The 25,156-nt window shown below is 44.4% G+C and overlaps 1 protein-coding gene across 1 annotated transcript in view; it reads left to right on the forward strand.

The window, feature by feature from the left end:
* The window catches only part of DNAH14 (dynein axonemal heavy chain 14), a 404,678-nt gene that overhangs the window by 97,415 nt on the left and 282,107 nt on the right, over positions 1-25,156 (forward strand). Inside the window, 3 exon segments of the mRNA XM_042976694.1 lie at positions 3,065-3,170; positions 11,638-11,801; positions 19,351-19,494. Coding sequence (XP_042832628.1) covers positions 3,065-3,170; positions 11,638-11,801; positions 19,351-19,494 — 414 coding nt within the window.

Below are 25,156 nucleotides of genomic sequence, written 5' to 3' on the forward strand. Positions count from 1 at the left end.
CACGTGTGTGCACACGCATGTGTGCTATAAAGAAGTTCATACTTAGTCTCATTTTAAGTAATCTGTCTCTGGCTACTGTTAGGATCTCCTTTTTGTCTTTGGTGTTCTACAGTTTCACTGTGTTGAAGGGGTGTGTGTACACGTGCGTGTGTACACTTATATATGTATATGTTCATATATATGAACATATGCGTTAGAATTTGTGGAACTCTGTGAAACTGAGGATCAGTGTCTGCAAAACTCTCGGTCATTATATTCCCCAGTATCTCTCTTCTTCCAGACTCCTGATGAGTGTTATGTCAGATTTACCATTCTGCCGTCTCTACTGTTTAACCTGTCCTCATTTTTTCCATCTCTCTCCCTTGATAATTTGTTCAGATCTACCTAAATAAAAGGTGGGTACTATTTGGGAAAGGGAAGGAGGGAGTGAATATTATATGGGCAGCCTACTGAAGTCAACCACAGTCATCCTTTGTTTATTTTTTTGGTGTTTTAAATCCCTGTTTTGTGTAAACACAGAGTTGTGTTTTGCTTCTGATATTTTGAAAGGTTCATGCATTATTCCAGTTCTTCTAGACTTATGACATAGAATATATTTTAACCTTTATTTTGTTATCTATGCACTTTAGGTATCATCCGTTGACTCCATGTTGTGAAATGAAGAAATTAGAACATAATTCATGCATTTACATTCTTAACTGGCACCTCATACTCCCAGATTTTTATTGCATGTATTATAATTTTAGCTCTTCTTGTGGGTATCTTTATACTTTTAAGTAATATAGTTAGACTTCTCTTATTTATCAGGTTTAAGTAGTGGCTGTTGACCTGTGTATTTGAAAGATGAAGAACACTCATGCTTCTAATATTCCATTTACTTTCTCTTCTCCCCCTCTTGATTTTTTTCAGTACTAATACTATTTTTCCTGTACAAAAGTGTTCGGTTCTGTAATCATACGTCCAGTAGTTGTTTTGACCTAATTCTATACTTGAATGAGTTTAATGCTCTTACCTTTGTTTTCTTTATTGCCATATTTTTGCCTTCATCTCTATGCAGAAATTATTGCATACCTTTTACAAGAAAGGTCCGTGGACGATATCTTCACTGAATTCTGCACGTGTGAAAATGTTAGCTTCATACTTACACGAAAACTTGGCTCTGATAAAATTCTTAAGCCACTCTTTTCTCCTGAGGAAATGTTCTGGCATTTGAATGTTGCTGTGGAGAAGTGTGAGGTTGACTTGATTTTTTCACTTGTCTTCTAGGAAAAAAGAATAACTCATTTGATTTTTTTTACCAACTCATTTTGATTTTGTTTAAGAGTGAGATTGAACAACTTTCCTCTTTTTTTTTTTAATGTTTGGTGGTGATGGTGATGGCATGAAAGTATAAGCCACTCCACAGTTAAAGTAGCTGTTGGGACTGATGTCTCCTCTCTAGTGGTGGCTGGCGAACGATGGCCTATTGGTTGAATCTGGCCTGCCACCTGTTTTTCTGTGTCTACAAGCTGAGAATGGTTTTTATGAAGGAATAATGACAAGCAGTTTGATGATAGGTAACACTAACTTTGAATCCCAATCACATAAAATGTTGTCCTTCTCAAAAGAATTCTATTTTCTTCATTAAAAGGTTTGTATTGGGGTGCCTGGGTGGCTCAGTTGGTTGAGCATCTGACTTGTGATTTTGGCTCGGGTCACGGTTCCAGGGTCGTGGAATGAGTTTAACGCTCTTACCTTTGTTTTCTTTATTGCCATATTTTGTACGGCAATATCCCCTCCCTTCGAGTCCTGCATTGGGCTCAGCGCTGAGCAAGGAGTCTGCTTGGGATTCTCTCTCTCTCCCTCTGCCCCTCTCCTCTGCTCGTGCTCGCTTGCTCTCTCTCAAAAAAAAAAAAAAAAGGCTTGTATTAAAAACACTTATACTCAGCTATTTTTGTACATTGAATTTCATCAATAAAACATTTGTGGAAATTTGTTTTATCTTTTGTTGTATGACTAATACGTAAGTAACATATTTGATTTTTGCCTTCTGGTCCACAAGCCTAAAATGCCCTTTGGCCTTTTAGAAAAATTTTGCCGACCTCTATTCTGTTGCAAATCCAGAATGGGTTTGATTCAGGGATGCTTTTGAATCTAGTGGGAGTCTCCCTTGGATTCGTCTCCTTGTCTCAAGTGTGGGCCCCAAATTTGTAGCCTTCAGTTCTTGGTTGCAGTAAATGATCTTTCTGTGGCCGTTCCTGGTACTCTTTGGGTCTGATTTCTACACTCTGAGTCTCATCACCAGATAGACCTGTCCCGTGTTGATACTGCTGTTGTTGGCTTCATAGCTAGTGTAGAACTCTCTGTCCTTTCTATTCCAGTAAGAACTACTCTTGCCTCTGGCCTATTGCAGTCACAGTTGATTTGTCTGATGCTGAGTCACATGACAATTAAAGCTTTTTCCACCCTACATGGATTCTAGGCTAACATCTTGCCTTAACTTTAGTTACAGTATACTTCCACGCCTGGACAGAACATCATCCTTTTTTGGAAGATTTCTGGATCTTGTTAGATTTCCCTCAGGAATCAGAAAACAAGCCTTTCTTTTTCTTATTTCAAAACCCGCTCCCTTTTGTTCTGTCTGAAGAATGCTGGTGGAGTATGGATATGGCCTTTTAGCACTTAGTGAATGGTGAGCGAGTTTAATAGCTTCGCCACTGGTTATGTTGACTACCCTACGTTCTTTCTGATGATTCTTCCTGAGGGAGGCTCTTAAACCTTATAATTACCTTTAGTATGGAGTTGAAGGGAAATTGGAATTATATGCACACAAACCCGTCTTTGTAAGGAGGAAAAAGCTGCCTTAGAGGATGTTATAGAATACAGAGACTGCCCTGAGAGGAATAGCTAGGCTCGTGAAGGGTCAGGAAATTCTGCGATTCGGAGAAAATACTTGAAGGTCATGGAGATGTTAAATTAAGCCTAGTGGGAGGATGGGAACCACATATGCAGGTTTGAAACTGCTAGTCATAGCTGTGAAAGCATCCTTTATGTTTAAAAGATAACATGAATGTATATTTTGCAGCCTGTTATTTCAGAGTCCTGTTTAGAAAAAAAAATATCGAAAATATACCCATTGACATGATGACAGATGAAGACATGAACCAGGAGAAAAGCAACACAAAAGCAAGGTAAAATAAGATATAACCAAGTTAACATTTCAATACTGTATGCTAGCGGTAAGCCCTTCTGACGGTGAAAAATGCCAAGTGTCCTGGGAGGAGTCCTGGGAGGATCGGATGATGGTGCCGGCCTTTATGACGGAGTGGTCCTTAGGCGTGGTGCCGGCAGGACGGGCGGATTCACGCCGGCTCCTCGCTCCTTCCCCAGCCCAATCCTGGATGTGCCAAAAAGTGAGAGAGGAGTTGATGGAAATGAGAAAGTGACCAAAAACTGAAAAGCCCCGGGAAGGCAACAGGTGGTTAGTTGTTGGTGTCGATGGTGGATAGAAAACAACAGCTCAGAGCGGAAGAGGCAGCGCAGAGTGGAGAGGAGGTTGGAGGGACCCTGTGTTTTCCTTTTTCACGTTCCTCTCGGATCAGCATCCACTCGGGAAGAAAATAAGGAAACGCTGATGGGCTCAGGGTCTCCTTCCTGAAATCCCACTGAGCTGGTAGGAGGAGACTACAAAGGAACGAACCCACAAAGGACGGAGGGGGGAGACAAGAGCATGTGGGAGACACCGGAGGAGTTCTGGGAGACCAGAGACACGGTTAAGTGACTACGGACTCCGCAGAGAGGACACAGCACACCCCAGGCGGCGGCAGGCGAAGCCCGGAAGCAGCTGCTTCACCCCTGCGTCTCTCCCCGCCCCTCCTCTTCCCTCCCCTCCCCTCCCCTCGGTGAGCATGCTGGGGCTGAGGGGGCAGTGGCAGTGAGAGCAGGAGCTTGGGAGTTTGTAGAAGCAGCAGGTAGAAGGCAGGTGCCCTTCGTTCACCCCACTCAGCCAGGAGAGTGTTTCTTCCTTCATTCCGATGGGAGAGCTTCGGGATGTGGGGACAGCAGACCCAGCTGAGGGTAGATTACTGTCCCCGGGTCAGAGGCGACTTTGGTATTCTTCCTCCGCTTGCCTCTGAGAACACTCACAGCCAAAGGTAAGAAAAGCGTCCTCTGGGAAACTGACCAGCCAACAGGAAAGATCGACACCTAATGCCAGCGGGGAAAACCTCCGATTATCCCACAGTGAAATCTGCCATTTGACAGCATCCACCAGAGCATGAAGAGTGGCCCCACAGCTTGATCTCGGTGAGGATTCTTAAACACGAATGGGTGACCCGTGACCATGGGAGGGAAGTTTATAGCTTGATAGAAACTCAAGTCACAGAAGCCTATCGTGGATCGTCAGGTGACCGAGGAAACAGCAAGGGGAGAATTAAAAATGAGGAGCATTTGGAGGCAAAATATATTTTGGAAATTAAATATATAATAGCAGAAGTAAAGCTGAGGAAATTCTCCAGAAAGAAGAATGAAAAGGTAGAGATAGAAAATTGGGGAGTAGGAGGGGGAGGAAGATGGCGGTGTAGGAGGACGCTGAGCTCACCGCGTCCTGCAGATCACTTAGATTCCACCCACACCTGCTGAAATAACCCAGAAAACCACCAGAAGACTATCAGAACAGATTCTCCAGAGCCAAGCGTAGACGAGAGGCCCACGGAAGTGGGTAGGGAGGGCGGAGAGGCGGTGCACGCTACATGGACTGGCGGGAGGGAGCCGGGGCGGAGGGGCAGCCCGCTGGCAAAGCAAAGCAGAGGCCCCGAGTCTGGCTTGCAAAAGCGGAGGGCCCGGACAGAGTGTGTTCTGACAGCAAGCGGGACTTAACATCTGGGAGGTTATAAGTTAACAGCTCTGCTCAGAGAGCGGGAGGGCTGGAGGACAACGGGAGGGAGAGTTGTTGAGCCCTGGATGACAGAGCTCAGCTTGGTGGAGAACAAAGGCGCTCACCAGCGCCATCTCCCTCGCCCATCCCCCAGCCAGAATCCCAGAGGGAACCAGTTCCCATCAGGGAACTTGCTTGCACTGCGCAAACACCCAACGCTGTGCTTCTGCAGATCCATCCCTCCGGCGGCGGGTCTGACTCCCTCCCGGTGCCGCAGGGCCCCTCCCGAAGCAGATCACGGAAGGAAAAGCGAGCTGAGCCTGCCCTCCCACCCTCATGCACCTTGCCGATCCACCCCAGCTAATACGCCAGATCCCCAGCACCACAAGCCTGGCAGTGTGCAAGTAGCACAGATGGGCCACGCCACCCCACAGTGAATCCCGCCCCTAGGAGAGGGGAAGAGAAGGCACACACCAGTCTGACTGTGGCCCCAGCAGTGGGCTGGGGGCAGACATCGGGTCTGACTGAAGCCCCGCCCACCAACGCAAGTTATTCAAGACAGCACAGGGGAAGTGCCCTGCAGTCCTACACCACTCCAGGGACTATCCAAAATGACAAAACGGAAGAATTCCCCTCAAAAGAAACTCCAGGAAGTAGCGACAGCTAACGAACTGATCAAATACGATTTAAACAATATAACAGAAAGTGAATTTAAAATAATAGTCATAAAATTAATCACTGGGCTTGAAAACAGTATAGAGGACAGCAGAAACTCTATTACTACAGAGATCAAGGGACTAAGGAACAGCCAGGAGGAGCTAAAAATGCTGTAAATGAGCTGCAAAATAAAATGGAGGTGACCACAGCTTGGATTGAAGAGGCAGAGGAGAGGATAGGTGAACTAGAAGATAAAATTATGGAAAAAGAGGAAGCTGAGAAAAAGATAAAAAAATCCAGGAGTATGTGGGGAAAATTAGAGAACTAAGTGATGCACTAAAGAGAAATAATCTACACATAATTGGTATTCCAGAGGAGGAAGAGAGAGGGAAAGGTGCTGAAGGTGTACTTGAAGAAATCATAGCTGAGAACTTCCCTGATCTGGGGAAGGAAAAAGGCATTGAAATCCAAGAGGCACAGAGAACTCCCTTCAGATGTAACTTGAATCGATCTTCTGCATGACATGTAGTGAAACTGGCAAAATACAAGGATGAAGAGAAAATGAAAGCAGCTAGGGATAAACGTGCTCTAACATATAAAGGGAGACTGATAAGACTCATGACAGATCTCTCTACTGAAACTTGGCAGGCCAGAAAGGAATGGCAGGAAATCTTCAATGTGATGAACAACAACAACAACAACAAAAAAATGCAGCCAAGAATCCTTTATCCAGCAAATCTGTCATTTAGAATAGAAGGAGAGATAAAGGTCTTCCCAAACAAAAACTGAAGGAATTCATCACCACTAAACCAGCCCTACAAGAGATCCTAAGGGGGATCCTGTGAGACCAGAGACATCGCTACAAACATGACACCTACAAACATCACAATGACTCTAAACCCATATCTTTCTATAATAACACTGAATGTAAATGGACTAAATGCGCCAACCCAAAGATATAGGGTATCAGAATGGATAAAAAAAACAAGACCCATCTATTTGCTGTCTACAAGAGACTCATTTTAGACATGAGGATACCTTCAGATTGAAAGTGAGGGGATGGAGAACTATTTATCATGCTACTGGAAGTCAAAAGAAAGCTGGAGTAGCCATACTTATACCAGACAAACTAGACTTTAAATTAAAGGCTGTAACAAGAGATGAAGAAGGGCATTATATAATAATTACAGGGTCTATCCATCAGGAAGAACTAACAATTATAAATGTCTATGCGCCGAATACGGGAGCCCCAAATACATAAACGATTACTCACAAACATAAGCAACCTTATTGACAAGAATGTGGTAATTGCAGGGGACTTTAATACTCCACTTACAACAATGGATAGATCATTTAGACACACGGTCAATAAAGAAACAAGGGCCCTGAATGATACATTGGATCAGATGGACTTGACAGATATATTTAGAACTCTGCATCCCAAAGCAACAGAATATACTTTCTTCTTGAGTGCACATGGAACATTCTCCAAGATAGATCACATACTGGGTCACAAAACAGCCCTTCATAAGTATACAAGAGTTGAGATCATACCATGCATACTTTCAGACCACAATGCTATGAAGCTTGAAATCAACCACAGGAAAAAGTCTGGAAAACCTCCAAAAGCATGGAGGTTAAAGAACACACTACTAAAGAATGAATGGGTCAACCAGGCAATTAGAGAAGAAATTTAAAAATATATGGAAACAAACAAAAATGAAAATACAACAATCCAAACGCTTTGGGATGCAGTGAAGGCAGTCCTGGGAGGAAAATACATTGCAATCCAGGCCTATCTCAAGAAACAAGAAAAATCCCAAATACAAAATCTAACAGCACACCTAAAGGAAATAGAAGCAGAGCAGCAAAGACACCCCAAACCCAGCAGAAGAAGAGAAATAATAAAGATCAGAGCAGAAATAAACAATATAGAATCTAAAAAAACTGTAGAGCAAATCAATGAAACCAAGAGTTCGTTTTTTGAAAAAATAAACAAAATTGATAAACCTCTAGCCAGGCTTCTCAAAAAGAAAAGGGAGATGACCCAAATAGATAAAATCATGAATGAAAATGGAATTATTACAACCAATCCCTCAGAAATACAAGCAATTATCAGGGAATACTATGAAAAACTATATGCCAACAAACTGGACAACCTGGAAGAAATGGACAAATTCCTAAACACCCACACACTTCCAAAACTCAAACAGGAGGAAATAGAAAGCTTGAACAGACCCATAACCAGCGAAGAAATTGAATCAGTTATCAAAAATCTCCCAATAAATAAGAGTCCAGGACCAGATGGCTTCCCTGGGGAATTCTACCAGACATTTAAAGCAGAGATAATACCTATCCTTCTCAAGCTATTCCAAAAAATAGAAAGGGAAGGAAAACTTCCAGACCCATTCTATGAAGCCAGTATTACTTTGATTCCTAAACCAGACAGAGACCCAGTAAAAAAAGAGAACTACAGGCCAATATCCCTGATGAATATGGATGCAAAAATTCTCAATGAGATACTAGCAAATCAAATTCAACAGCATATAAAAAGAATTATATGAATTCAATCAAGTGGGATTCATTCCTGGGATGCAGGGCTGGTTCAACATTTGCAAATCAATCAAGATACATCACATTAATAAAAGAAAAGATAAGAACTGTATGATCCTGTCAATCGAAGCAGAAAAAGCATTTGACAAAATTCAGCATCCTTTCTTAATAAAAACCCTCGAGAAAGTCGGGATAGAAGGAACATGCTTAAACATCATAAAAGCCATTTATGAAAAGCCCACAGCTAACATCATCCTCAATGGGGAAAAACTGAGAGCTTTTTCCCTGAGATCAGGAACACGACAGGGATGTCTACTCTCACCGCTGTTGTTTAACATAGTGTTGGAAGTTCTAGCATCAGCAATCAGACAACAAAAGGACATTAAAGGCATCAAAATTGGCAAAGATGAAGTCAAGCTTTCACTTTTTGCAGATGACATGATATTATACATGGAAAATCCGATAGACTCCACCAAAAGTCTGCTAGAACTGATAACATGAATTCAGCAAAGCCGCAGGATAAAAAATCAATGTACAGAAATCAGTTGCATTCTTATACACTAATAATGAAACAACAGAAAGACAAACTGATCCCATTCACAATTGCACCAAGAAACATAAAATACCTAGGGATAAATCTAACCAAAGATGTAAAAGATCTGTATGCTGAAAACTATAGAAAGCTTATGAAGGAAATTGAAGAAGATACAAAGAAATGGAAAATCATTCTGTGCTCATGGGTTGGAAGAATAAATATTGTTAAAATGTCAATACTACCCGAAGCTATCTAGACATTCAGTGCAATCCCAGTCAAAATTGCACCAGCATTCTTCTCGAAGCCATCAAAACCCTAGAGGAGAAAGCAGGAAAAGACCTCTCTGACCTCAGCCGCAGCAATTTCTTACTTGACACATCCCCAAAGGCAAGGGAATTAAAAGCAAAAATGAACTACTAGGACCTCATGAAGATAAAAAGCTTCTGCACAGCAAAGGACACAATCAACAAAACTAAAAGGCAACCAACGGAATGGGAAAAGATATTTGCAAATGACCTATCGGACAAAGGGCTAAGTATCCAAAATCTATAAAGAGCTCACCAAACTCCACACCCGAAAAACAAATAACCCAGTGAAGAAATGGTCAGAAAACATGAATAGACACTTCTCTAAAGAAGACATCCAGATGGCCAACAGGCACATCTGGGGGTGGGGGTGGGGGTGGAGGGGTGGCCTAGGTGGGTACAGGAAGATCTGCAGAGAAGATGAGTAAATTAACTGTTCAATGGCAGTTAGTCTGAAACACAATATCAAATTTTTAGGAAAGGTATGAACAAAATAGGCTCAATAGGTAATAGGGAAGATGAACTTTTTATCCACTAAAATTGTCGTATTGGTAGTTATGAATCATGACTGACCCCCCCCCCCACAAACATACCAGGCTCAGGCACATTCCCAGAGTTTCTGAGTTTCTAACAGGTTTACAGGTTCTAACATAAATTCAAGAAAAAATAAGTCCAGTCTTTCACAACTTCTTCCACAGAACAGAAAAAGAGAAGATAGTCCCTAAATTGAGTTAGGACATAATCTTCCTAGTCAGTTTCATTCACAACCTGAGAAGTAAAAAACCCTAGATGCGTTATAGTTAGTTGAACATTAGAAAATGCATCGATACCAATTACCATTAGTAGATCAAAGGAAGAAAAGCATTTGATAAAATGCATGCATTGTCTGTTGATGATAAAAACTGTTAACAAACTACATGATTAAGGGCATTTACCAAAAATCTGAAGCAAATATTTTTAATGGTCAAGAGCTAAAAGTGTTCCTTGTAAGTTGAGAAAAGTGACAAGGATATTTGCTATTGCCACTTCTATGTGACAGCCTATAAAAGGTCCTAGGGCAGTAAGACAAGAAAAAAAAAAGAGGACAAAAGGAGATGAAAGCTGAAAGGTTTAAAAAGGGAGAAACCGTAATCATTTATAAATGATGTCTAGAAAAAAGTAGAAAGGAATTTACAAAGTTTCATAATTAATAAGTGAATTTAAATTAGCAAGACTGCTAGATTAAAATCAATTTATGTAAGTGAATTTCATTCCAGCGATAGATTGAAAATGTAAATAAATCATAACTACCATTTGTAATTGTAATGAAAAATCCAGTACCTGGAAAAAATCATTTTTGAAATTATATGTTTGACCTTAATGGAGAAAATTACAAAATATAATTGAGAATGCAACACAATTTGTATAGAAAAGCAAAGGGCCACGAGTGTGTCAGCACTCTTCAAGAAAAAGAAAGTTGGGAGTCTTACCCTACAGCTGTCACAACTCTAGCAATTAAAGCACTGGGATACAGAAACAAGGAGAAACCAATACAAATAAAGAAACAGGTGGATAATGGTATATACATTTTGAGTAACACGGACTTGTTGTTACAGGTCAGGGAAGGGAAGGACGGGGGTGTTCGATAATGGTGCTGTGGCATCACAGATCCTTATGGGAGTGTGGGGGGAGGGCCTGCCCCACACATCATACCCAAAGCTCAGGGATTTAAGAACCAACATATGATGTATAAGCCTTGTAAAAGGCAAAACTTTAAAACTGTTAGGAAATAGTACAAGAATTTTGTCAAGATTGGAGTAAGGGCAGATTTCTTAAGAATAAACACAAATCATAAAGACAAAGATAGATAAATTAGCTTATATTAAAGTGAAGAACTTACATTTGTGAAGACTTCAAACCAGAAGACATCTTCAGCACATATAAAATGGCAGAAGGTTACTATCCAAAGTGCATGAAGAACTAAGCGTTGTTAAGAAAGTGGTATGCGATTCAGTATAAAAAACGAACAGAGGGTATGGACTGACATTTCAATGAAGAGGAAACTGTTCAAGGAGTTTTTAAACTAAGGGGACTCAAAACACTCAAGGAAGATTTAACACCTAAGGAAAGTATCCATGAGCAAGTATAGAGAGGTCGTGCTCCGTCTTTGCGAGAAACTTCCCTTCTTGTTCAGGTGATTAAGTGTTTTCATTTACTCTACTGGTAGTTACTGTTTCCCACCGAGCAGTATGTGAGGATCTACAGAACCCTGAATTTCCCCCGCCTCGTAAAAACACGGTCTGTGGTGTAAGTCATTTGTAGGCAGTGATTGTGAATTCGGTTCTTATGAAAAGGTTTTCCAGCATTTACAAACAGGCAGTTGGCTAATGTATTGTGAAAAGATTTTGGTTTGAATCTCAATAAGTGTGGTTGTGGGTGATTGTTTTATAAAGAAGGGTACTGAATTCCAGGAAACTGTATTCTGACCTCACTCTGCCGCTAATCGGGTAACAGTTCTTCATCTTTTAGGTTAGGTGAGGATTCTTAAGTCCTTTCCAGCATTAAAATTTCAACAATAATATCAGGTCTCTTTTGCATTTAACTAGATAGACTCTCCTCGTTCAGATCTACTTTTTAGAGGGTCTATCAAAAATTGTTTGAAAGGACAGATGTTATATTGTATAGTATAAAGATTTAAGCGTCAAGTCCTAGAGAACGTCGACCACGCCATCTGACTTTCTTTGTCACATCAGGCTTCGGAAATACGAGGAACGGGAGTATGGAGACGACACATCATCAGAGACTCAACCAGCTAAAGCAGCAGCAAAGGAAACCTTAGAATGTAAAACACTTGAAACGTTTTCTGTAGCCTTGAAGTCAGGACAGACAGAAGAAATCTATCAAGATTACTATCCAGGCATGTCAATTTATGTTTTCTTTTACGGAGATGGGAAGAAATTTCAATAGTGTAAACTGAGAAAACAAGTAATGTATGCTGAAATACTAGTTCACTTTCAAAATACGAGGTTTGGTACTTGATGGGTTTCATTAGTCTTGGCAGTTGGTAATATCTTCAGATAGAGAGCTTGCCTCCTAAAGGGGACATAATCTAAATGCTGTCGTCGTAATCAAAATGACAACGGTGATCTCGCTGCCACCACCGAGAAAATCTGACGTTTCTGTAACTTTGGGGGTTTTTGTGAGGCAAGGACTCTAAAGTTGGCTCAGCATTCCCTGAAGGCCCCCGTACCTCTGGTTGTGCCGTGACCTCCTTTGTCGCTCTCGTCTGTGGGGGCCCTGCTTACTCCTCCACACGCCTCCGTTGGTTCGGTCTTCTTTCTGCTGGTCTCAAATTCTGCCATTGACCATATGTAAAATAAATTAAAATTTTTTTTAATTTTTCAACTTTTATTTTGAGAGAGAGACAGAGACCGAGGGCGAGAGGGGGAGGAGCAGAGACAGAGGGAGACCAGAATCTGAAGCAGGTTCCCGACTCCACGCTGTCAGCACAGAGCCTGACGCGGGGCTTGAGTGCACGAACGATCACGACCCGAGCCAAAGTCAGGAGTCGGACGCTTCACCGACTGACCCCCTGGGCGCCCTGTCCACAGCTCTTTTATGTCCTCACCTTATGAAGGTTCCTCTTTGGTCTCCACCCATGGCCCCCTTCTCCCTCCAGCAGCCTCTGTGATACCAGTATCCTCCGCCCTTCCCACTTCTCTGCTCCCGGGTTGTCAAAACTTCAGCGCTACTCAGTTTAATTGCCGGTTTTCCCTGCTCTCCCTCTCGGACTGGTAAGCCTTTTGGCAGAACGCTCTCGCACCCTTGTCTGTGTGGGTTCTGTTCCCCGAGTCGTGGTCCCCAGCATCCGTGGGGCACTCCGCGCCACCTGGTGCCAGCTGGCCTGCTTTTAGCTTTGCCTCTCGTTGCCCACGGCGTCTGTTTACCCTGTTGCGGTTCAACCTTAAGCCTCTCTTACCTGTTTATGCTTCCTGCTTTATGAAAACTAAAAATTAAAATCGAGGTAATCACAGGGAGACATCTAACTTGCAGCCCCCCGGCCCCACGTCGGTACTTGTCTCGCTCCTAGAGTGCTGGGCCTTATAGCTAAGTGTCCGCAGGGCTGGCAAAGCTTCCGCTCCAGCAGAGTGAACAGTGGAGGAGCTGTGACCCTTCCGTCACTTTCCTCAGTAAACGGGGGGCAGAAATACAAGGCTGGATAGGAATACGGGGGCCAGGCAAAGTAACAGCTTGTTGGCGGTGTCAAGGATTCAGGTCCTTATCTGGCGAAGACAAAAGCCATGGCGAGGGTCTAAACAAAGAGCTGACATCGGATTTCTACTTTGAAAAGATCACTCTGGCTGCAGATTGAAGAATAGACTGGAGGGGAAGAAGAATTGATACAGGGAGCCTTTGGATATTCTTTTTTTTTTTCTCCATTTTTTTTTTTAATTTTTAGAGAGAGAGAGAGAGAGAGCACACAAGCAGGGGGAGGGGCAGAGGGAGAGAGAATGAGAGAGAGAGAATATCTTAAGCAGGCTCCATGCTCAGGACAGGACCTGACACGGGGCTCGATCCCACAACCCTGGCATCGTGACCTGAGCGGAAGTCAAGAGTCGCATGCTCAAGCGACTGAACCACCCGGGCGCCCCGAGGCTTTGGATGTTCTGAAGGTAGGATTATCAGTCAGGGTGGCGGGTTGGTGAGAGAGAGGTGGTGTCAAAGGTGAGAGCTAGGTTTCTGGCTTGTCTGATAGAACGAATAGTGGTGCTGTTCTCTGAGACAGGGAGCCCTGAAGAAGGGTCGGCCTGTGGGGGCTGGGAGCAGATTGTGATTTCAATTTGGGCCACGCGGAATTTGAACTGCCTTTGGTACACTCCGGGAGATGTCAGGCAAGCAACCGAATATATGTGTCTGGGGCTCAGAGAAGCCAGGGCAGAGACGACGTACTTGGAGTAGTTATGTGGGTGGCAGCTTAAACCGTGGACGTGGCGAGATTCCCGAAGGAGAGAGTACGAAGTGAGACGGAAGCGGGACCGAAGAACGAGCAGCGATGACCCGGGTAAAGGAGGGTGGCTGTAGTGGACACGGGGGGATGGTCAGAGCCAGGCTAGATGGAATGATGAGCGAGAGGATGAGTACGTGGTGTCACAGAAGCCAGAGGAAAAAGCTACCAGGAACGAAGGAGTGGGTCCCGGTTCACGATGGCTGATGTAGAAGGATCCTGAACTCCCCTCTTCCTGCACGCACACCAAGTATACAGCTACGTGTGTGACCGTTTCCACCGGAAAACACCCCAAAACTAGCTCATCATCGGCACATTGGGGAATGAAGGGAAAAGCCCCATCAAAATGGGTAGGAGAGACTGAGGCACAGTCTCACCGTAATCCCCACCCACGGCCCTGTAGCCCACATCCAGGAGGGGACTCACAGTCCCGAGCCTCTCCCTGAGCCACACTGGGCACCCCAACTTTGAAGGCCTATCCCTGAGAGATGAGCCCCGCAGACAGCTAGCTTTGAAGTCCAGGGCGTTGATCCAGGACACCTACAAGGCTACAGGGAACTGAGAAACAATTCTTAAAGGACTTAGCGGTCACCCTCCCCAGGGCCTAGCGCACAGGCAGGCGAGCGAATGACTAAAACGTTCCCGGCCTTTCAGTGAACGAGGCCTATCAGATTATCCTAAAGCTCAGCTCTGAGAGTCAGGCTTCTGACATCCAGGGCCCTATTGAAATGCTCTCCAAAAATGGAGACTGGCAGGTGCCGTCCTGACCCTCTCCCTGTGCCTTGCTCCAGGGCCCCAGCATCTCCAAGAAAGGAGCACGTACGCTCACCTGGCGCCCTGAGTTTCGTGGCTGCTGCCCTGGGGGAACCTCTAGATGGCCTGACCGGTGGCCAGAGGGGCTTACACTGCAGGTCCCATAGAACTGTTATAAGGGTGGAATTCTTACCTGGCTCCACCCAGGGCCCAGCACAGACTCAGCAGACTGGAAGAGACCCCCAGTCCTTCTGAGAAAGGGGTCTGTTGTCTTGTCCTGAAGCTTCAGCCTACAGGGCAGGCTTCTTTGGTGAACATATGAGGGCCCACTGAGATACCCTCGGGGGACAGAGCCCAGTGGGCACATCTGGTGGGGGGTGCTCTCCTCTATCTCACTCTGGGTCACTGGACTCTCCTGGGGCGGGGAGCTGGCGCACTAGTCTGGCACCCTGACTTTTGTGTCTGCCACCCAGGAGACCCGTTTTGACCTCCTGGGCCCGGTGACCATGGGGCTCGCACATGTGAGTCCTGCTGAACTGTTACAAATGGAGAAATAGCTCTTACGGGCCATCTGTCCCACAGATCAGAGAGCGTAGTCAGGTGCATCCACAGTCTGTCAGAATAATCTGTGTAAAGGGGGTGGGTTAATCACTTATATGCAGAATACTTATGAAGGTTAAGAGATTAAAGTAGCAAAAAGAACTATGACCACGAATTGTTGTTAATGAATACACAGGATAAAAAAGTAAATTGTGAACATCAAAGACATAAAAATGTGGGATGGAGGAGAAAAGTGTAGAATTTTAGAATGCATTCAAACCTAAGTTGCCATCAACTGAAATAGATTGTTATAAGTTGTTTTATGTAAGCCTCATGGTAAGCACGAGGCAAAAACCTATGGTAGATACACAAAAGATAGACAGGAATGTAAGAATACACTATAGAAAACCATGAGATCACAAAGGAAGAGGGCAAGAGAAGAAGGAACAAAGGAATTGCAAAACAACCAGAAAACAGTTAACAAAATGGCATTAAGTCCATTCCTATCGTTAATTACTTCAACTACAAATGCACTAATTCTCCAAACAACAAATACACAGTGGCCAAATGGATAAGAAACAAGACCCGTCTATATGCTGCCTACAGGAGACTCACTTCAGTTGCATAAACACACACAGACTGAAATGAAAGGATAGAAAAAGATACTCCATGTGAATGGAAACCAGAAAAAAGCAAGCTGGGGTAGTAATGGACCGTAATAAGAGACAGAGACGTCAATATATAACGACAAAGGATTCAATACAGCAAGAGAATATAACGTTTGTAAATATGGACCCAACATAGGGGCACCTGAATAGAAATAGATAGCGAAACAGTAATAGCAGGGGACTTTAACATCCTACTTACATCAGTGGTTAGATCATCCAGACAAAACAAACAAAAACAAAACCCACACTCCAAAACAATAAGGAAACCTTGGTCTTAACGTGTGAGACCAGATGGATTTAACAGATGTAGTAGTACGTTTCATCTAAAAGCAACAGACTACACATGTGTACATGGGACATGTGTGTGCACGGGACAGACATTCTTCAGGATAGATCATACAGCAGGCCACAAAACAAGTCTCAATAACTATAAGAAGATTGAAATCATATCAAGCATCTTACCTGTCACAATGGTAAAAAACAAAAAACTAGAAATATTTACAAAAAGAAAACTGGAAAATACAGAAACATGTGGAGATTAAGCAGTGTGCTACTGAACAACTAAGGACCAAAGAAAAAATTAAATACCTTGAGACAAATGAAAATCTAAATACAGCATACCAAAGTTACAGGATACAGCAAAGTAGTTAGAAGAGGGAAGTTCATAGCAGTACAGGCCTACTTTGATTAAGTGAGAAAAATCTCAATCTAACTTTACACTTGAAGTAGAAAAGAAAAAAGTCAGTAGAAGGAAGGAAATAATGAAAATCAGAGCAGAAATAAATGAAATGGAGACTAAAAAGACAATAGGAAAGATTAATGACACCAAGAGATGTTTCTTTGAAAGGATAAACAGTTGAAAGACCTTTAGGAAGAATCGCGCACGTGCGCGCACACACACACACACACACACACACACACACACGAAGACTCAAGTGAAATGGGTGAAGGTGGTCAGACGTACAGACTCCAGTTATAAACAAGTTGTGGGGATGTGATGTTCAGCATGGTGACTGTTAATGATACTGTCTTGCAAATTTGAAAGTTGCTAAGAGAGTAAATCTTCGAGGTTCTCATCACAAGAAAAGAAATTGTAACTGCGTGGTGATGAATGTTAGCTAGACTCTTTGTGGTGATCATCTTGCAATATATACAAGTATCAAATCATCGTGTTGGGCACCCGAAGCCAACCTGATGTTATTTGTCAATTATAGCTTAAAAAGGAAGGAGAGGTTGAAAGTAATGATACTGGTGAGTAAAATGAGGGCTGAAAGTGTGCATCGAAGTAGTAACCCCGAAGGGTCAGTCGCAGGAGTGCTGTGTGAGTGGAGGTCCAGAACCTGCCCAGAAGAGAAAAAGAAGTGGCAGAAGATGAAGAAACAGAATACTGATGACGTGCGACTCTTTCTAGAAGTCTGTGACGGAAGGCGAGATAGAGATGGTCAACTGGAGGGGAGTGTGGTCTAGGACGAGGTGATTCATGCTGGGAGCTGGACACACAGAGGAAGAGAAGAATCGTTAATAGTGTAGGCATGAGGGGGTGGTGTGGGCAAAAGGCGGAAAGGATTGGTTTGGATGGGAAGAGAAACACACCCCCCTTATTTAAGTCAGAAGGGACGGGAGGGAAAGACGGGCGCAGGTGTGGGTTCGTTGGCTTGTGTAGTCATGGCACGTTGAGAGAATTCCCGCCGGATGCCTTTGTGTTCCCCGGGAAGTAGGCATGAAGAGCAGGTGAGTAGAGAGCGGAAGGTGGAGGTTCAGAGGTTTGAGGCGCATGGAGGAATTCTAGCCACCGATGAGCCAGAAGGGCAAGTCAGCCAGGCAGACCGGGATTTCAGGTTGTGATTAATAAAGGTGACCTTCGGGAGTTACCGATCCACTCGTTGTGGGCCTTTGTGTGACGGCACTGGGCTGCGGGACGTGGGCACGTCGAGCACGCAGAGTTGGGTTCGTCCGGGGCCGCCGCTCTGCCACGGAGATGAGATCAAAAGACGGTGAGGGTGCAGCGTGTTGGCGACATAATTTCAGGTGGATAGAGAGAGAGAGGAAAATAAACAGAGGGATGATGGATCGTCAGTGATGGGCCACGAACTGGAGGTGCTGGTGAAGTTAAAAACGTGATGCTGGGAGTATTAAGTGTGCAGGAAGGAGACGGGCAGGTGACGGCAGGTGCTGGGCTGTGGTCGGGCTAGAGGTGAGGATGTTCAGGGAGCGGGCCAGGGTGTTGTGTCAGATGCCAGAAAGGTGGCAGGTCTGATTTGGGGGAACAGGCCCTCGCTGGAGCCTGGGCCCCAGATTCATCGGTGGATGTCCGTGAGCTGTGCAAGAGTAGGACGTAGTGAGAAGGCACGAGTTTCGGGCGTAGGGTCTTGTTTAAGGGGGTGAGACGTAATGGTTCGGGAGTGGAAGTGGGAGCGGGGACGAAAACGCGCCCACTTTCCAGGCTTGAGGCACGCGGGGTGCAGGACTGTCACCGACCACTGCTTGAGAGGGCTGCGTGTGCGCGACGTCTGGGTGATCACCGGGTTTCAGTTAAGGCACAGGAGTGTGAGAAACTCCTGGGCTCGCTGTTGGGGAGAAGGGAAGGTTTCACGGCTCTTTCCCACAGACGTCCTCGTGGCCCCCTGGACGGTACTTGTGTTTTCTTACCTCTCTCCTCCCCAGCCCTGTCCCCGCCGCAGTGAAAGTGCTTACCCTCCTCGACATGTGATTCCTCCAGCCGGATGGGTGTGTGGTCTCTGACTCTACACATGGGATGTTCTCTCTGTCTGTCTGTCTGTCTCCTCTGACTTGGGACTTGGGTGGAAACGGAACTTACCGGCTGTGTCGCTTATACTCATTTTGTGTTGTGTGTAATTATCGTACCTCATTCCCTACTTAACTGGAGGCTCACCACACTACATACATTTTCATCATATCAAGGAGAAAATGTATAATTTGTTTGCTTTTGAAAAGTGCATTTTCAGTAATTTCTGCCTTCTTCATGCTGAGATCCCACCGGTCAGGTGAGTCATAGAAGGAATCTGGGAAATTGGCCAAATGTGACTTTTCTGCATTTGTATCTGTTTCTGGCCTTGTCACTAAACCGCAGTTAATAAAAAAAAGCTTTTGTTGTAGATTTCACAGGAGCATTCTGCATTTTAAAGGTTTATTGTAACAATAAAGTTAATACTGGTCTTTGTAAGCACTTACCATGCGCTTTAAACGTAGGAACCGGCTTCAGCCTCTAACGCCCTCCGAGGTTCTCCCTGGAACAGTCCTCGTTTCCCAGGTGAGGAAAGGGAGGGGGACGGTTCCTCACAGAGTAAATCACAGGACTGGGCAGGGAAGCGGCAGGGAAGCTCGGAAGGGCGCGTGGAGCTCGGGCCGTCTGACCCGGAGCCTGTGCTCTTAGAGACGGAAATTGCACTGTGATCTCCTGCGTGGCCTGGCACGTAGCGGGCCCTGCCATCGTGTATGGTGCGTGCTGGTTACTCAGTTAACGATGCTTTTGTTTTCAGAGTACCTTCAAGAAAGTAGAACTCTGCAGGAGCTTTCAAAGCCAGTTCCTCATAAGAAGAAAGAGGTATCAAAGGAGAAAAAGGGCCCAGCTAACGCTTGTCCAAAAGTTAAGAAGAAAAGGCTTGCGTCGTATGACAGGACAGGTACGTAGCATCGCTGACCCGCCTTGTTTAGAAGACATTACGTTCTTTCAGATTATTTTGTGGTTTTATGTGCTTAAGTAGGACACTGATTTTAGAAGAAACAGTCTTACTGAATTCGGGTTGCTTAGAATTGTTGGGTTTCTTTAAATCCTTGAAAACCTAAAATATCAATAGATCAAAAAATTGACAGATGGTTCACTATGTTCTTAATTAGGAGCAATCCCTGAAGGTTATGGTTAGAGAAGTGTGAAGAAAATGAAGTCGTGTGGTTTTGTCTTATCCTTTCGGTAAAATTTTATAGTATCATTAGATTTAATAATTTTGTGTCTTTGTCTGACACGGAGGTTAAGTCCCCAAATAAGTAATTCATTGAAACTGAATTTCTTACTGACATTCTCCAGTTTGTACTTTCTCTATGCCTCCAATTCTGATTTGTTTTAATATTTTCAGTTTGACAGGAAAAGGAAACTTTTCTATGTTTTACTGACATACCACGGTCCAGGGCAGATTAATCGTAAAGCTATTGAAGCTTAAATTTCCGGGCCTGACATAAACAGGCTTCATTCTTTTATTTATTTTTTTTTATTATTTATTTTTTAATGTTTATTTTTGAGAGACAGAGACACAGAGCATGAGCAGGGGAGGAGCAGAGAGAGGGGGAGACACAGAATCCGAAGCAGGCTCCAGGCTCTGAGCTGTCAGCGCAGAGCCCGACAAGGGGCTCGAACCCATGAACTGCAAGATCGATCGTGACCTGAGCTGAAGTCAGACGCTTAACCGACTGAGCCACCCAGGCGCCCACTGTGTGGGTGTGGGGGTTCGTGCTTCCGCAGTCCCTCCCTGCGAGTGCAGGCAGGACCCCAGCGGGATGGAGCCTTGCTCCCAGAAGTAGGTCATTCCGTGTGGCATTTCTGAGATGTAGTTAAGGCCCTTTTTCCTGGGCAAGCCCTCCCTACTGATGGGCCTGTAAAAGAGACCAGAGGCAGTAGTAGATGCCACACTGCCGTCACCGAAGGGGCAGACTGCCATGTTGTGGGCGGGGCCCCATCGCAAGTAGCTCACGAGAGTACCCCGCCAACAGTCAGCAGGAAAATGGGGACCTCGGTCCTGCAGCCACAAGGAAACGGGTTCTGCCAACACCCGAGGGGAGCTTAGAGGCGGATCGCTTCCTAGCGTGTCGCGAGATGCGGGCCTGGTCAGCCGACATCTCTGTTTCAGCCCCGCAGACGCTGAGCCGAGATCCCTGACCCGGGAAACTGTGGGGCTCTGAAGGTGTGTTGTGTTAGACCCGGTTTGTGGTAACTTGTTACGCAGCAGTAGAAAGCAGGTACAGGGGTGACATGGTGCAGGTGTAGCGAAAGGCAGTCCCCTTTTCTGCTGCCCGTTCTCTGGCCCCAGTTACAGTTCACGCCAGCGAACGGTTATTCTGAAATCGGTGACTCGTTTCCATTTACGGTTTTATGCATTTTCTCTATTTATATTCATCCATCATGGTGGTTTAAAAATTTGTCCACATCTGTTCTGACACCCCTTCCTTCAAAAGGTGGAGCCTTGCTCTTCTCCCTCTAAGTGAAGGCCAGACTCACAGCCTCCGTTCTAACCAAGTAGTATGGTGGAAGCGACAAAGTACGGTGTGGTGGAAGGGACAGTGTGTGACCGCGCATAGCGGTGCCTTCTGCTTTGTCGCGCTGCTCACTCTCTGGGGGACGCCAGTGTCACGTGGGACACTGCAGCCCTGCGGGGAGGTCCACGCAGTGAAAGAGCTGAGGCACCCGAGTGCGCTGTCCTGGAAAGTGATCCTCCCGCCCCAGAGCCTTCAGGTGACTGTCACCCTGGCCGACATTTTGATTGTGCACTCGTGGGAATCTGGGCTGGAACCACCTAGCTAAGCTCCTTCTGAATTCCTGACCCATAGAAATTGAGAGATGATCAACATTTCTTGTTTTAAACCTCTAAGTTTTAGGACAGTTACTTACACGTTGGTGGATAACTAATACATCCATTAAACACATGCATTATTTTGTGCGTGGGAAGGTCACACAGAGAAGGATACATGCGGTACGATTCGGTTATATGAATAAACCCTAGGAAAAACTGATCTCTAATCTTAGAAATCAGCGAGCGGCACTTGTGTGGGAATGGGTCGAAGCAGGAATGGTAATAGGGCAGGGCTTCAGGGGGGACGTTAGGATGGCTGATGTCACTTTCTTCCTGACTGCTGTGCACGAAGTCCTCTACCTACGCGTGCCGTGTGTGCTTCCCCGTGGATGTCACGCTTCAGTGGAAGTGTTAAAGTCTATGCCTACGTGACATTTTATTGTAACCTTTTGTAACCTGTCTTTTTGAGATGATTCTTGCTGACGTGTGCCTTTGGAATTTACTCTTTCGCTCTTTTTTTGTGTGTAGAATGCCCTCTTTTCTTTTTTGCCCGTCTTGAGCCTTATGTTAACGTGCATTCTGTGAGTCTCTTAGAGCTCTCAGCGAGGCCCCTAGAGTGCAGCGGCGTCCCGCCTCGGAGCTCACATGGCACTCAGTGGCAGTATGGCTGTTTGACGGCTTTTCATTATGACGACACGTTCACATGGCAGGATAGTGTCATCACTTATATCTTTGACTCTAAGGCAGCAGTTCCGTTTTAAACTTTTCAAAAGAAAAGTTTTATTTTCATTCTGAAGATAATGTAATTTTCCCCTTAAGATGCCAGAACTTTTCTTCGCCACTGTCTTCACTGTCGCTGCTGTCGAGGATTCTGTCCTGTGGTAGTGCCTTTTCAAGGCTGTGAGCTGAGAAGGCGAGGGAACTAGAAGCTCAGCCTCCATGCTCGCTGGTGAGGTTTTATTGTGTCTAGAACAGAAGATGCTGTGCTGTGTCTACGTAGCACAGTTAATGTAGTCTTTATGCTGCTCTCTCCCTCTCTCTTTTTCTTGTTTCATGGTTTTTCTCTGGAAGGCTTTCTCTTGAAAGTTACAATTTCCTGACCTGACTTCTGGTACCCTTATTCTTTTTGTTTTGTTCTGTTTTTTTGAGTTCCGTGATTATTTGTTTTGAGAGAAACGGAGAGAGGGCACGCACACACGTGAGCGGGGAAGGGGCAGAAAGAGAGGGGGAGAGACAGAATCCCAAGCAGGCCCCGTGCTGTCAGGGCAGAGCCCAACGTGAGGCTCAATCTCACGAACTGTGAGATCATGACCTGAGCTGAAGTCAAGAGTCAGTCGCTCAACCGACTGAGCCGCCCAGGCGCCCCTGGTCCCCGGATTCGTGACTCACTGCAAAAGTGGGATGCAGGCTTATCTTCTATTTCTGATGTAAAGAATTGCTGTCTGGGATCGTACCGTGCACCCAGCATGCTAGGGCAGGGCCTCACACCCCAGTGTTAAGGTGTGTAACCACTGTCTGGTTTTAGTAAATATCTGTGATTTTCTGAATTAATCTGGCTTTTGACAAAAATTTCCCCCCGGCTTTTTGGAGGATGTATGTTTTCCTTAAATTTACTATTTATTGTGAAAAATCATTTTTTTAAAATTTGCCCTAAGTCACTTCCATTCCCCAACGGCCTCCATCAGTTCATTAAATCTGCCAGGTAGCCACCAAGAACGGACGTGTTCCTTGATGCTTTTACAATATTGCGTAAGAGGAATACTCTGGTCGGCAGTTGATATTTTCTAATTTAATATTTTGCAAGTCTGATGGGTGAGAATGAATTTTCATTATGATTTTAAATTGTGATTTCCTGAATACTAACTGGGTTAAACATTTTTTAGTATGTTTACTGGCTGTTTGTCTTTTCCTATAAATTGTTCACCTTTGTATCAGAATGTTTATTTCTTACTGATTGGGAAGAATTTTTAAAATATTTTATACGTTAATCCTTAGCTTCTTACATAGGTTATAAGCATTTTCTTCTCACCTGTTAATTATGCTTTAACTTTATTGATGGTGGCTTTTTTGCACATAAGTTGCTAAATTTGAAGAAGTCCAATTTATTATTTTTTTTTAACATGCTTTGATTCTTTTTCAGGAACATATTCTATATTTTCTTCTAATATTTCTATCATTTTCTTTTCCACATTTACTTCTGTAATCCATGTGTAATTTACACTTGCATATAACTGCATAGTTTCCAAGTGGCTAACCACTTTGCCATTGTGATTTGTGAACAGGTAATGATTCCTCTATTGATTTGAAATATCTTTTTCACTTACTAGATTGTCTTTTGTAAATGGTCCTATCTCTGGACTCTAATAGGTTCTCTGATCTATTTTCCTAGGTCATAACCATATCCTTTGATTTTGGTAGGTAGGTGTTTTTGTACCCTCGTCTGTATTCCTTACGTCTTGGTCCCTTGTGCCGGTCTCTGTTTGTACTAATATTCACTAGCTGTCTTGTCAGTTAAGAATTTTAAGTTTCTTTCTGTGTTTCAGCAACGGATAGGGCCCAGACGAGGCTGAGGCCAAGGGCACAAGGTTTAAAGAGGAACCGACTCTTGGGGTTTTGCAGGACCTTACCCTCATTCTGTCCTGATGCTGTTTTACATAACAGTTCAAGTCTCCCTTAATCCTTAGCAGAGACCCTGTTTCGATCAGCTGGTGTTTGTTGTTTCTACATGACCAGAAGTATTTTTTTAAATATTTTTTTAAATGTTTAAATGTTTTGAGAGAGAGAGAGCACAAGCTGGGGAAGGACAGAGAGAGAGGGGGAGACACAGAATCCAAAGCAGGCTCCAGGCTCTGAGCTGTCAGCACAGAGCCTGATGTGGGGCTCGAACCCACGAAGTGTGAGATCATGACCCGAGTCGAAGTTGGCTGCTTAACCAACTGAGCCACCCAGGCATCCCTAGAGGACCAGAAATCTTTAGAAAAAAAATTTTTTTTCATGTTTATTTCTTTACTTTTGAGAGAGAGAGACAGAGCAAGAGCAGGTGAAGGACATAGAGAGGGAGACACAGAATCTGAAGCAGCTCCAGGCTCTGAGCTGTCAGCACAGAGGCCGACGTGGGGCTTGAACTCACAAACCACGAGATCATGACCTGAGCTGAAGTCGGACGCTTACCCATCTGAGCCACCCAGGGGCCGCAAGAGGACCAGAAATCTCGAACAACTTCATAGCGTTGCCGGTTTTGCCAGCATGGTGTTGGGATTGCTTCCCTTCCCGTGATGTATCAAGAAAAGCTTAAGGGCTAAGAGGGACAACCTGTAGGCATGGCAGATACAAACCAAGCAACAGGAACGTTTCCAGAAGGAGAGAATCTTTAGCCGCTAAGAGATCAAGAAAACAAAGGTCTCAAAGGTGTCTGTGGGATGAGTATCTTTAGGAAGCATATTCCCACCGTGGGTGGTCATCACTTCTTTCCCAGCCCAGCGTAGGCTTCTGTTAAGAAAACCTTCTAACTGGCGCCTGTTCCAGTGTCTTCTCGTGCCACCAACCGTGTGATTGTGGAATTAGGGCTTCTGCGATACCTTTCTTAGACGGAAAAATATTATTCCTTCTTTCCAGCTTATGTTAAAAGTAAATTTTAAGCTATTTTTTCTCTTCCAATTATAGAGCCTTTGTGTAAACTTTTAAGTTCCCATTAAAATGTTTTCTCCGTGTAGAAATATTTGGAGTAGTATACATTATCCTTAAGTGATGCCCATATTCACACTTCTATTGGATCTTTTTTTTT

Source organism: Panthera tigris, chromosome F3, assembly GCF_018350195.1.
Source record: "Panthera tigris isolate Pti1 chromosome F3, P.tigris_Pti1_mat1.1, whole genome shotgun sequence".
Classification (NCBI taxonomy): Eukaryota; Metazoa; Chordata; class Mammalia; order Carnivora; family Felidae; genus Panthera; species Panthera tigris.